The sequence below is a fragment of the Theropithecus gelada genome, chromosome 19 (assembly GCF_003255815.1).
Source record: "Theropithecus gelada isolate Dixy chromosome 19, Tgel_1.0, whole genome shotgun sequence".
NCBI lineage: Eukaryota > Metazoa > Chordata > Mammalia > Primates > Cercopithecidae > Theropithecus > Theropithecus gelada.
The window spans coordinates 9,396,666-9,408,439 of record NC_037687.1 but is presented as its reverse complement, the minus strand read 5'-3'; the positions used below and the strand labels follow the sequence as shown (position 1 = coordinate 9,408,439).

The window sequence follows — 11,774 nt, the reverse complement described above, 5'->3', positions numbered from 1 at the left end:
CTGAAAGCTCTGTGGTAATATTCTTAAATTCTACCAGCTGTAATAAAGAAATCAATATACTCTGTGTTCTTAGCTCCCACATTTTAGCCTAGATATTTGCCCGGGCATGCCTGAACTGGTCCAAGCAAGCATTAGGTCATGGCCTATTCCTTTATTTAGAAGTGTTTTTGCCTCTCTCAACAGTCGACAAGTTATTTCCTCTCTTCCTTAGTTCTCCTCTGCCTTTGCCTCTTGTGGGAAGTTCTAAGTAGCTAGCCAATCCAGTCATGTATAGAAGGTGAGGTCCTGTTCTGGCCAATGGAAGATGGACACAGCAGTAGAGTGGACACGTCAAGTTTAAATAACCCTGTCTCTTTTGTTAGTGTGTGCTCTGGTGGCAAAACTGCTAGCCAGTGGCACCCATTCTGCAGAAAGTAAACTAGCCTTGCTGAGATCCTTTGTCTCAGTGTTGACTTTGCCACACTAAGCACCAGTTCCCAGCAGACTCAAGCTGTGTACCTGCCTTAGTCTCCCAAAGTGCAGGAATTACAGGCGTGAGCCACTGCGCTCTCCCGAGAAAAGCTTTAGAGGAGCATCCCCTGGGATGCGTCCAATCCCTCATCCCCGCCCTTCCAGCCCGACCAGCCGCCTGCACCGCCTGCTAGGCCCGGTCCCACCTCTAAACCGCCCCCGAGTACGGGCCCCACCCCTCGCCCACAGTTCCGTCCGGAGGCCCGGTTTTAACCTCAATGTTTTCTCTGGATCTATTTCTGCATCCTCCTCCCTGTGCTAACCCCAGGCCTTCTCCGCACCCACCCGGGAGGAAACCAGAATTTCTGTGTTTGAAACTCGAGCCCACGAGCCCCGCCCGGCCAGAGGCTCGAAGCGGAAGTGACGTCAGCGCACCACCGCCATCTTTTCCGGCGCTGGCTCCTCTCGGTCAGTGGGGTTTCGCCTTTATGGTGGCGGAGTCAGCCGCGGCTGTGGTGAGTTCCGCCTGCTTGGCGGTTCCGTAGATAGCAGGGGGCGGCAAAGGAATGATTGCGTGCCCTCGCGCAGGAGCCTCCCGCATCCGGTTCACTTCGCTCGCTTCTCCAGGGACTATCGGTCCTCCCTGCGCAGCCAGTTCCGAGAGGCTGCACACTCAGCTCACTGCAACCTCTGCAACCTCTGCCTCCTGGGTCAAGCAGTTCTCCTGCCTCAGCCTTCCGAGTACCTGGGATTACAGGCAAGTGCCACCACGCCCGGCTGCTTTTTGTATCTTTAGTAGAGACGGTTTTGCCATGTTGGCCAGGCTGGTCTTGAACTCCTGACCTTAGGTGATCTGTCTGCCACGGTCCCCCAAAGTGCTGGGATTATAGGTGTGAGCCACCGCACCCGGCCAACTTTTGAAAATTTTAAATTCTGTTCTTCAGTTATCTTAGGTACATAGTGAAGTTAATAACACACATGGTTGGTGACTACTGAATTGTTCTGTGCAGGTCTGAACTGTCTTCTGGTCATATTGGGGGGTAACAGCATCCACAGGAGATCAGGCTCTAGGGACAAATATCAGACCAATTACTAGGGTTGTTTGAATGTAGGTTTTTTTCAGTATTAAATAGAGGTAATGGGCCAGGCATGGTGGCTCATGCTTACTATCCCAGCACTTTGGGAAGCCAAGTCAGGAGGATTGTTTGAGCCCAGGAGTTTGAGACCAGCCTGGGCAACCTGGTGAAACCCTGTCTCTACTAAAAATACAAAATAGCCGGACCCAGTGGTGTGCACCTGTAGTCCCAGCTACTTGGGGGGCTGAAGTGGAAGAATCACTTAAGGCCAGGAGTTCGAGACCAGCCTGGCCAACATGGCGAAACCCCGTCTCTACTAAAAACGCAAAAATTAGCCAGGCATCGTGGTGCATACCTGTAATCCCAACTACTCAGGAGGCTGAGGCCTGATAATCACTTGAACCTGGGAGGCAGAGGTTGCAGTAAGTCGAGATCGCGCCACTGCATTCCAGCCTGGGCAACAGAGTGAGACTTTGTCTCAAAATAATAATAATAAGGAGTGACGATGCCTACCTGTGGTCCCAGCTATTCAGGAGGCTGAGGTGGGAGGATCACTTGAGCCCCAGAGGTTTAGGCTACAGAGAGTCGTGTTGGTGCCATTGCACTTCAACCTGGGCAACAGAGTAAGACCCTGTCTCGATAGAGAGAGAGAGAGAGAGAGAGAGGATAGATGTAATGATAGCTATTGGGAAGGATGGTTGTAATTAAGTTAGCATGTATATATAAAGCTACTAGAGCTACTTCTGGCATATCAGTCCTCAGTAAATGTCAGTTACTGTCATTAATACTTTTGTTATTGAGTGACGATACTGAGTGAGCAATTTTTGGTGGCCTTCACATCTGTCACCTGCAGAGGCAAAGTTCAGGCATAATGTTTGATGACTGATGTTTCATGCTTGTTGTTTGATGATTGATATGAACAGGACCGCAAATAACCCTGTACGAAGAGAAATGGAGATTGCCTCTATCCACCTAGATTCATAAGCTGCCCTGAGGTGATCTTGGCATCAAGGAAGGGATGCACATTGCACTATCAGCTTCAGAGAATGGCAACCATTGATTTGTCCCATGGTAAGTCCTTGTTGATGCTCTTTTTCAGAGATTCTGCTTTAGGTCACCCTGCATACCACAAGAGTCCAGTGAGCTGGGCCTGAGCAGGCATGCAGCTGATTCTTTTAGGAGGAATTGAAGTGAACCACAACAGAATGCTGTTTGTTTGTTTGTTTGTTTGTTTGTTTGTTTTTGAGACAGAGTCTTGTTCTGTCACCCAGGCTGGAGTGCAGTGGTGCAATCTTAGCTCACTGCAACCTCCGCCTCCTGGGTTCAAGTGATTGTCTTGCCTCAGCCTCTCAAGTAGCTGGGACCACAAGCACATACCACCAGGCCTGGCTAATTTTTGTTTGTTTGTTTTTGTTTTTGAGACGGATTCTCACTCTGTCTCCCAGGCTGGAGTGCAGTACTGTGATCTCGACTCACTGCAACCTCTGCCTCCTGGGTTCAAGCAATTATCTGCCTCAGCCTCCCATAATTTTTGTTTTTTTGTTTTTTTGTTTTTTTTGAGATGGAGTCTGGCTCTGTCACCTAGGCTGGAGTGCAGTGGCCGGATCTCAGCTCACTGCAAGCTCCGCCTCCTGGGTTTACGCCATTCTCCTGCCTCAGCCTCCCGAGCAGCTGGGACTACAGGCACCTGCCACCTCGCCCGGCTAGTTTTTTTTGTATTTTTTAGTAGAGACGGGGTTTCACCGTGTTCGCCAGGATGGTCTCAATCTCCTGACCTCGTGATCTGCCCGTCTCGGCCTCCCAAAGTGCTGGGATTACAGGCTTGAGCCACCACGCCCGGCCAATTTTTGTATTTTTAGTAGAGACGGGGTTTCATCATGTAGGCCAGTCTGGTGTCAAATTCCTGACCTCAACTGATTTGCCCGCCTTGGCCTCCCAGAATGTTGGGATTACAGGCATGAGCCACTGTGCCCAGCCAGGATGCAGTTTTAGAATTCAGCCCTGGTTCGTGTGCCTTCGGAAATGCTACATAAGCTTCATGAGTATTACTACTATGGGCAGATAGAGAGTCACATTTTTCAGGGTGTAAGTTTCCTTGTAAAATGAAACTATTACCCTTTACCCAACAGGCAGCTCGGCCCACATCTGCTTTTCTGGGTCTAGCTGACATAGGACTACTATGGCATTTCATGGCAGTGTTGTGTGTGTACAGTTTTCTCGAGTGTGCAGGAGCATATGGGAATTTCAAGCTAGGATGGAATGACTTCTAGGCATGAGAATGTGGTTAGGATGGGCAGCTCTGGCTTCTCATTGCCTTCTTACTTTTCCACTAGGGTTTTTTTCCAGGGAACCAATCTGCCCTTTTGAAGAAAAGACAAAGGTAGAAAGGATGGTGGAGGACTACCTGGCAAATTCTTATCAGGTAAACAGACAATGTACTGTTATACAAAATGACATACTTACATCCAATAGGTAGACACATTTCCGTCTAGACAGATTCATCTCCAGAGTTTTCTTAGAGCAAATGAAGCCTTACTCAAGGACTGAGTCCCCAGATGAATTTCCGCAGGGAATGAAGTCTCCTATATGTCAAGTGTTAAGTTGAAAGTCATCTCAATATCTCAGTAATTACTAATTAAGCTTGACTTTCTTGGTGCTAACTGCATGTTTCTTATATTGCTGGGTTCTGTGACAGATGATAAGAGAGATGAAAGTGTCCTTTTATCAAATAATTTATTTACTCATCAGCATTTATCAGGTATCTGCAGTGTGCTCAGGAGTGTGCTACATAGAGACCAATGGGACAGGAAGAGCTCCTGACCTGGTTGTGCTGAGATAAAGTGTAAGCAGTGTGCAGGGGCTCATGCCTGTAATTCCAGCTACTCAGGAGACAGAGGTGAGAGGGACCACTTCAGCGCAGGAGATGGAAGCTGCAGTAAGCAGCAGTTGTGCCTGGGTGACACAGTGGGACCCTGTCTTTATATATAAATAAATAAACAGATTGAATAGATAGATAGATAGATGCTAGATAGATAAAAATTCATGTTTAGGAAGGAAGTACTGTTCTAATAAAAATAAAATTTAAAATTTAAAAACGCAAATATTAAAAAGTTAAAAATAAATAGATCAGGAAAAAAAGATTAAAAAAAATTTTTTTAAGTGCTGTTCAAGGCATATGCCTGTTGGAGGTCACCTTTGAGTGTTTAGACACAAGAGCTCCTGAGACATTAAACCCTGGAGTAGATCATGGGAGACCTGAGAACCACGTATAAGTGAGTTTAAGGTTCCCCTTCCTCATTCTCCAGTGAGCATTGGTGGAAGTGTTCATTGGCTCAAACCAGCATGTGTTTGATAACATAGGATTCAGTGACGTTTGATGATGTGGCTGTGGACTTCACCCCGGAGGAGTGGGCTTTACTGGACACAACTGAGAAATACCTTTACAGAGATGTGATGCTGGAGAACTACATGAACCTGGCCTCCGTGGGTAAGAGTAACATCAGTTTGCTTGGCATGGTGGCCTGCACCTATAGTCCCAGATACTTGGGAGGCTGAGGTGGGAGAATCGTTGGAGCCTGGGAGTTTGATACTAGCATAGGCAGCATTGTGAGACCTTGTCTCTTAAAAAAAAAAATTCTAGGCCGGGCGCAGTGGCTCACGCCTGTAATCCCAACACTTTGGGAGGCTGAGGTGGGCAGATCAAGAGGTCAGGAGATGGAGACCATCCTGGCTAACACTGTGAAACCCCATCTCTACTAAAAAAAAAAAAAAAAATTAGGTGGGCGTAGTGGCAGGTGCCTGTAGTCCCAGCTACTCAGGAAGCTGAGGCAGGAGAATGGTATGAACCCAGGAGGCGGAGCTTGCAGTGAGCCGAGATCACGCCACTGCACTCCAGCCTGGGCGACAGAGCGAGACTCCATCTCAAAAAAAAAAAAAAAGAATCCTAAAAATGAAGACTAGGCCAGTGATGGTGGCTTACGCCTATAATCCCAGCACTTTGGAAGGCCAAGGCGGGCAGATCACATGTGGTCAGGAATTTGAGACCAGCCTGGCCAACATAGTGAAACCCCATCTCTACTAAAAATACAAAAATTAGGCAGACTTGTTGGCGGGCACCTGTAATCTCAGCTACTTGGGAGGCTGAGACAGGAGAATTGCTTGAACCAGGAGGCAGAAGTTGCAGTAAGCCGAGATTTCACCACTGCACTCCAGCCGGATTGACACAGTGATACTTCGTCTAAAAAAATTAATTAATTAAAAATAAACACTAGCATCATTTCTTGTAGCCTGTTATAGAGCAGATGTATGTTACATGTTTGCTTGTCAATTCTGAATACAGTGGGGAATAACAGAGACAGTCCCAAGTAACAGTCCCTGCTGTAGTATGGGTTTTTTTTTTTGTTGTTTATTTATTTATTTATTTATTTATTTATTTATTATTTTATTTTATTTATTTATTTTTTTTTAGTATGTTTTAATTTATGGTGGTAATCCTGGAAACATCATCAACAGCATCAGCTTTGTGCTGTAAGAAATACACATCTTCCTTCCTATTCTTTTTTTTCTTTTTCGAGACGAAGTCTCGCTCTTGTGCCCCAGGCTGGAGTGCAATGGCACGATCTCGGCTCACTGCAACCTCCAACTCACAAGTTCAAGCGATTCTCCTGCCTCAGCCTCCTGAGTAGCTGGGATTACAGGTGACTACCACCATGCCCGGCTAATTTTTGTATTTTTAGTAGAGACGGGGTTTCACCATGTTGGCCAGGCTGGTCTCGAACTCCTGACGTCCGGTGATCCGCCCACCTTGGCCTCCCAAAGTGCTGGAATTACATGCGTGAGCCACGGCATCCAGCCTTCTTCCCCTATTTGATTTAGTAAATTGGAAACTCCAGGGTTGGAGCCCAGTCATCTGTGTTTTCAGAATCAATGAAGATGAATCTAATATACTATCATGTTTGAGATCCAGTGGCAGAGTTGTTTACCCATGAGAGCAAGCATCTTTTTGTTGTACTTACTTTATTTCTGCTTTTTTTTTTTTTTTTGAGACAGAGTCTCACTCTGTCGCCCAGGCTGGAGTGTAATGGTGCCACTTTGGCTCACTGCAACTTCAGCCTCCCAAGTAGCTGGGATGAGACACACGTGCTACCATGCCCAGTTAATTTTTTTTATTTTTATTTTTTGTATTTTTAGTAGAGATGGGGTTTTGCCATGTTGGCCAGCCCAGTCTTGAATTGCTGACCTCAGGTGATCCACCCGCCTCGGCCTCCCAGAATGCTGGGATTACAAGTGTGAGCCACTGCACCCGGCCTACTTACTTTATTTATTTATTTTTAATTTTTTTGGTGACAGGGTCTTGCTCTGTCACCCAGGCTGGAGTGCAGTGGTGCGATCTCTGCTCACTGCAACCTCCGCCCTCCCAGGTTCAAGCGATTCTCCTGCCTTAGCCTCCTGAGTAGCTGGGATTACAGGCAAGTGCCACTGTGCCCAGCTAATTTTTGTATTTTTAGTAGAGAAGGGGTTTCACCATGTTGGCCAGGCTGGTCTTAAACTCCTGACCTCAAGTGATCCACCCACCTCAGCCTCCCAAAGTGTTAGGATTGGGCGGTGGTGGCACACACCTGTAGTCCCAGCTAGTCAAGAGGCTGAGGCGGGAGAATCGCTTCAAAATGGGAGACAGAGAGGTTGCATTGAGCCAACATTGTGCCACTGCACTCCAGCATGGGTGACAGAATGAGACTCCATCTCAAAAAAAAAAAAAGAAAGATTTTTAAAGATGCACTTTGCCTCAGAAGATTTAAGCTATTTTTCTCAGAGTTTTGGATATCTTTGACTTTTGTTTTCCGTCTTGTCAAACATTCCTATGATCTAATTAAACTACCTGTTCTGTGTCTTTATTAACTTTATCATTTTGATATATGCTCTTTATCTAGATCTTTCGTACTTTCCTTTCCTGAAGATCTTCTCTTCCTGTTTTCCATCAGTTTTAATTTTCTTTTCTTTTCTGAAGTCTTCCCTGTGTTGCCCAGGCTGGAGTGCAATGGCACGATCTCGGCTCACTGCAACCTCTGCCTCCCGGGTTCAAGTGATTCTCCTGCCTCAGCCTCATGAGTAGCTGGGATTACAGGCATGCACCACCATGTGCGGCTAATTTTGTATTTTTAGTAGAGATGGGATTTCTCCATGTTGGTCAGGCTGGTCTTGAACTCCTGATCTCAAGTTATCCACCTGCCTCAGCCTCCCAAAATGCTGGGATTACAGGTGTGAGCCACCACCGTTCCTGGCAGTTTTAATTTTCACAGAAGTAGTTTGTAGTAAACTATCTAAACACATCAGTTGTGTAATAAACCCCACATCATTATAGCCTAATTTTTGACATACCAAAATCCTCAAGATTCTCTGGCTTTTATTTTATTGCTGTGTTTAATTTGAAAACAAGTAAAAATGACTCATGTTAAACTAACATTTCTTCTCTAAAGGCTTACATTTCTTTTTCTGCTTAACTTCAGAATGGGAAATACAACCTAGAATCAAACGGTCATCATTTCAGCAGGGTTTTTTGAAGAATCAAATATTCAGTGGGATACAAATGGTAAGATTCATGAGGGATATTTCTTAATTTCCTCTCTTAGAAAAGATGGAGAATTCCATTCTAGAATATCAGCACAGTCAGAGGTGTGGCTTACATCTGTAATCCCAGCTACTTGGGAGGCTTAAGTGGGAGGGTCATTTGAGCCCAAGAGTTCAAGGCCAGCCTAGGCAGTATAGCAAGATCCCATCTCTGATTTTAAAGAGAGGGTGAATGTGGTGGCTCACAGCTGTAATCCCAACATTTTGGGAGATTGAGGTGGGTGGATCCCTTGAGGTCAGGAGTTTGAGACCAGGCTGGCCAACATGGTGATATTCCGTCTCTACTGAAAATACAAAATTAGCTGAGTGTGGTGGTGGGCACCTGTCGTACCAGTTACTTAGGAGGCTGAGGCAGGAGAATGGCATGAACACAGAGGCAGAGGTTGCAATGAACTGAGATTGCACCACTGCATTCCAGCCTGGGCGACTGAGTGAGACTGTCTCAGAAATAAAGAAAGAAAAACTAAGTCTGTAGTCCCATCACTTTGGGAGGCCTAGGCAGGTGGATCACTTGAGGTTGGCACTTCGAGACCAGCCTGGCCAACGTAGTGAAATTCTTATCTCTACTAAAAATACAAAGGTAGCCAGACATGGTAGCAGACACCGATAATCCCAGTTACGTGGGAGGCTGAGGCAGAATTGCTTAAACCCGGGAGTTGGAGGTTGCAGTGAAAAAGAAACAGCACAAATGAGAGATACTTGAGAGAATTAGAGAAGTAGCCTGCACCGTTGAGGGAGCAGGGTCTCTGGAGAGAGTCTGAATGTGGTGAATTTTGTGATGTTTCATTCCTGTATAACTTGTCACTTCAAAATACCCACAAGTACACATTCCTACATAAGTAACTAGACATTGATGATTTAAACAGTTTCATGAAAATCTACACTATTTGGTTGGGTGCAATGGCTGACACCTATAATCCCAGCACTTTGGGAAGCTGAGGCAGGTGAATCGCTTGAGCCTAGGAGTTCAAGACTAGCCTGGACAACAGAGACCCTGTCTCTACAAGGAATAAAAAATTAGCCGGGTGTGTTGGCATGCACCTGTAATCCAAGCTCCTCGGGGGACTGAGGTAGGATGATGGTTTCAGCCTGGGAGATTAAGGCCGTAGCGAGCTGTGATTGTGCCATGGTACCCAGCCTGGGTGACAGAGTGAGATCTTGTCTCAAACCACCCCCCACGATAAAAAAAGAACTACAGTTTTTTTGTTTGTTTGTTTTTTAACAATTAGAGCCAGTGGCATAGAATTCTAGCGAAAGTTCCCATCATTCAATCTGGAAGAAATCAGGAAGTCAGGAAATAAAAACAAGGAAGAAAAATTGTAAAAATTATAATTATCAAAGTAGACAGACATGGTAACTCATGGCTATAATCCCAGCACCTTGGGAGGCTGAGGCAGCGGGGTTTTGTGAAGAGTTTGAGATCAGCCTAGGCTACATAGCAGGACCCTGTCTTTATACTGATAAATTGAGGCTGGGTGCGGTGGCTCATGCCTGTAATCCCAGCAATTTGGGAGGTTGAGGTGGGCAGATCACGAGGTCAGGAGTTCAAGACCAGCCTGGCCAACGTGGTGAAACCCGGTCTCTACTAAAAATACCAAAACTAGCTGGGTGTGGCTACACGTGCCTGTAATCCCAGCTACTCACGAGGCTGAGGCACGACAATCACTTGAGCCCAGGAGGTGGAGGTTACAGTGAGCCGAAATCTCGCCACTTGCACTCCAGCCAAAGCGAGACTCCATCTCAAAAATAAATAAACTGAGGTGGGGCATGGTGGCCACGCCTGTAATCTCAGCACTTTGGGAGGCCGAGGCAGGCAGATCACCTGAGCTCAGGAGTTTGAGACCAGCCTGGGTAACTTGGCAAAACCCTGTCTCCACAAAACAGAAAAATTAGCCAGGTGCAGTGGTGGGCACCTGTATTCCTAGCTACTTGGGAGGCTGAGACAGGAAAATCACTTGAGCATGGGAGGTGGAGGTTGCAGTTTGCTGAGAGTGTGCCACTGCACTCCAGACTGGGAGATAGAACAAGACTTTCTCTCAAAAAAAAAAAAAAAGTAAATATTAAGAAGTAAAATAATAATTGTCATTAAAATAATGTTTCTGTGTTCAGATGGGTGAAATCTCTTTATATGTCTGAAAATGTTTTAAAACCTTTATCCCGTCATCAACAGACAAGAGGCTACAGTGGATGGAAACTCTGTGACTGTAAGAATTGTGGAGAGGTCTTCAGTGAACAGTTTTGCCTTAAGACACACATGAGAGCTCACAATGGAGGGAACACTTCTGAGGGTAATTGTTACGGAAAAGACGTCCTCAGTGTGCACAAGGAAGCCTCTATTGGACAGGAACTTTCCAAATTTAATCCATGTGGAAAAGTCTTCACTCTAACTCCAGGCCTTGCTGTACATCTTGAAGTTCTCAATGCAAGACAACCATACAAATGTAAGGAATGTGGAAAAGGCTTTAAGTATTTTGCGAGCCTTGATAATCACATGGGAATCCACACTGATGAGAAACTCTGTGAATTTCAGGAATGTGAGAGAGCCATCACACCTTCCTCACACCTAAAGCAATGTGTAGCAGTTCATACAGGAAAGAAATCCAAAAAGACTAAGAAATATGGGAAATCCTTCACTAATTTTGCTCAACTTTATGCACATGTGAAAACTCATAAAGGAGAGAAGTCCTTTGAATGCAAAGAATGTGGAAGATCCTTTAGAAATTCCTCATGCCTTAATGATCACATTCAAATTCACACTGGAATAAAACCACACAAGTGTACATACTGTGGGAAAGCCTTCACTAGATCAACTCAACTTACTGAACATGTAAGAACTCACACTGGAATAAAACCCTATGAATGTAAGGAATGTGGCCAAGCCTTCGCTCAGTACTCGGGCCTTTCTATACACATACGAAGTCACAGTGGAAAGAAACCCTATCAGTGTAAGGAATGTGGGAAAGCCTTCACTACATCCACAAGCCTTATTCAACATATAAGAATTCACACAGGAGAGAAGCCTTATGAATGTGTTGAATGTGGGAAGACCTTCATTACTTCTTCCCGTCGTAGTAAACATTTGAAAACTCACAGTGGAGAAAAGCCCTTTGTATGCAAGATATGTGGGAAAGCATTTCTGTATTCCTCACGCCTTAATGTTCACCTGCGAACTCATACCGGAGAGAAACCCTTCGTATGTAAAGAATGTGGGAAAGCATTTGCTGTTTCCTCACGCCTAAGTAGACATGAAAGAATTCACACTGGGGAGAAACCCTATGAATGTAAGGGTATGAGTGTTACCATTTAGCCCATCAGTTGCCATCTTTAATTATTGGCAATGACACCAAAGATTATCAGGTTTGTCCTAAATGCCTTGCGGAGGTTGTAATGGCTCATGGATTGGCTTTGGATGCCATCCTGAAGGTCTGAAATTAAACCTACAGGTTCTGAATACAACTTCATGGTTGCCTAAGTCTGGGCATCTGTGAAGAAGGGTCATGGATGGTGAGGTCAGTACTGAAGCCTGCCTCACCTTGGTGACTAGATTCCTAAGATCATAGCGTTGACAAGTTCTGTATGAGATACATCATGCAGATTGATCCCAGCCCCTGTTGATTAGTG

The 11,774-nt window shown here is 45.5% G+C and overlaps 1 protein-coding gene across 2 annotated transcripts; it reads left to right on the top strand.

The window, feature by feature from the left end:
- The first annotated feature begins 747 nt into the window (after positions 1–747).
- Positions 748–11,614, top strand: ZNF561 (zinc finger protein 561). 2 transcript variants are annotated; one of them, XM_025368462.1, is made up of 6 exons: positions 748–965; positions 2,450–2,597; positions 3,860–3,948; positions 4,887–5,013; positions 8,033–8,115; positions 10,324–11,614. In XM_025368462.1, exons 2-6 carry the CDS (start codon positions 2,573–2,575, stop codon positions 11,458–11,460), a joined length of 1,461 nt encoding a protein of 486 aa, XP_025224247.1. In that variant the 5' UTR covers positions 748–965; positions 2,450–2,572; the 3' UTR covers positions 11,461–11,614. The 2 variants fall into 2 exon arrangements, with proteins under 2 accessions (XP_025224247.1, XP_025224249.1); XM_025368464.1 differs by having other exon boundaries at positions 893–965; positions 3,873–3,948.
- Positions 11,615–11,774: the final 160 nt, after the last annotated feature.

Excerpts from the sequence above, each read along its gene's own strand:
- ZNF561 (XM_025368462.1), top strand. The coding sequence starts at position 2,573 with ATGGCAACCATTGATTTGTCCCATG. Across the intron at positions 3,949-4,886 it reads ACCTGGCAAATTCTTATCAG|GATTCAGTGACGTTTGATGA; the intron begins GTAAACAGACAA and ends TTGATAACATAG. Across the intron at positions 8,116-10,323 it reads TATTCAGTGGGATACAAATG|ACAAGAGGCTACAGTGGATG; the intron begins GTAAGATTCATG and ends CGTCATCAACAG.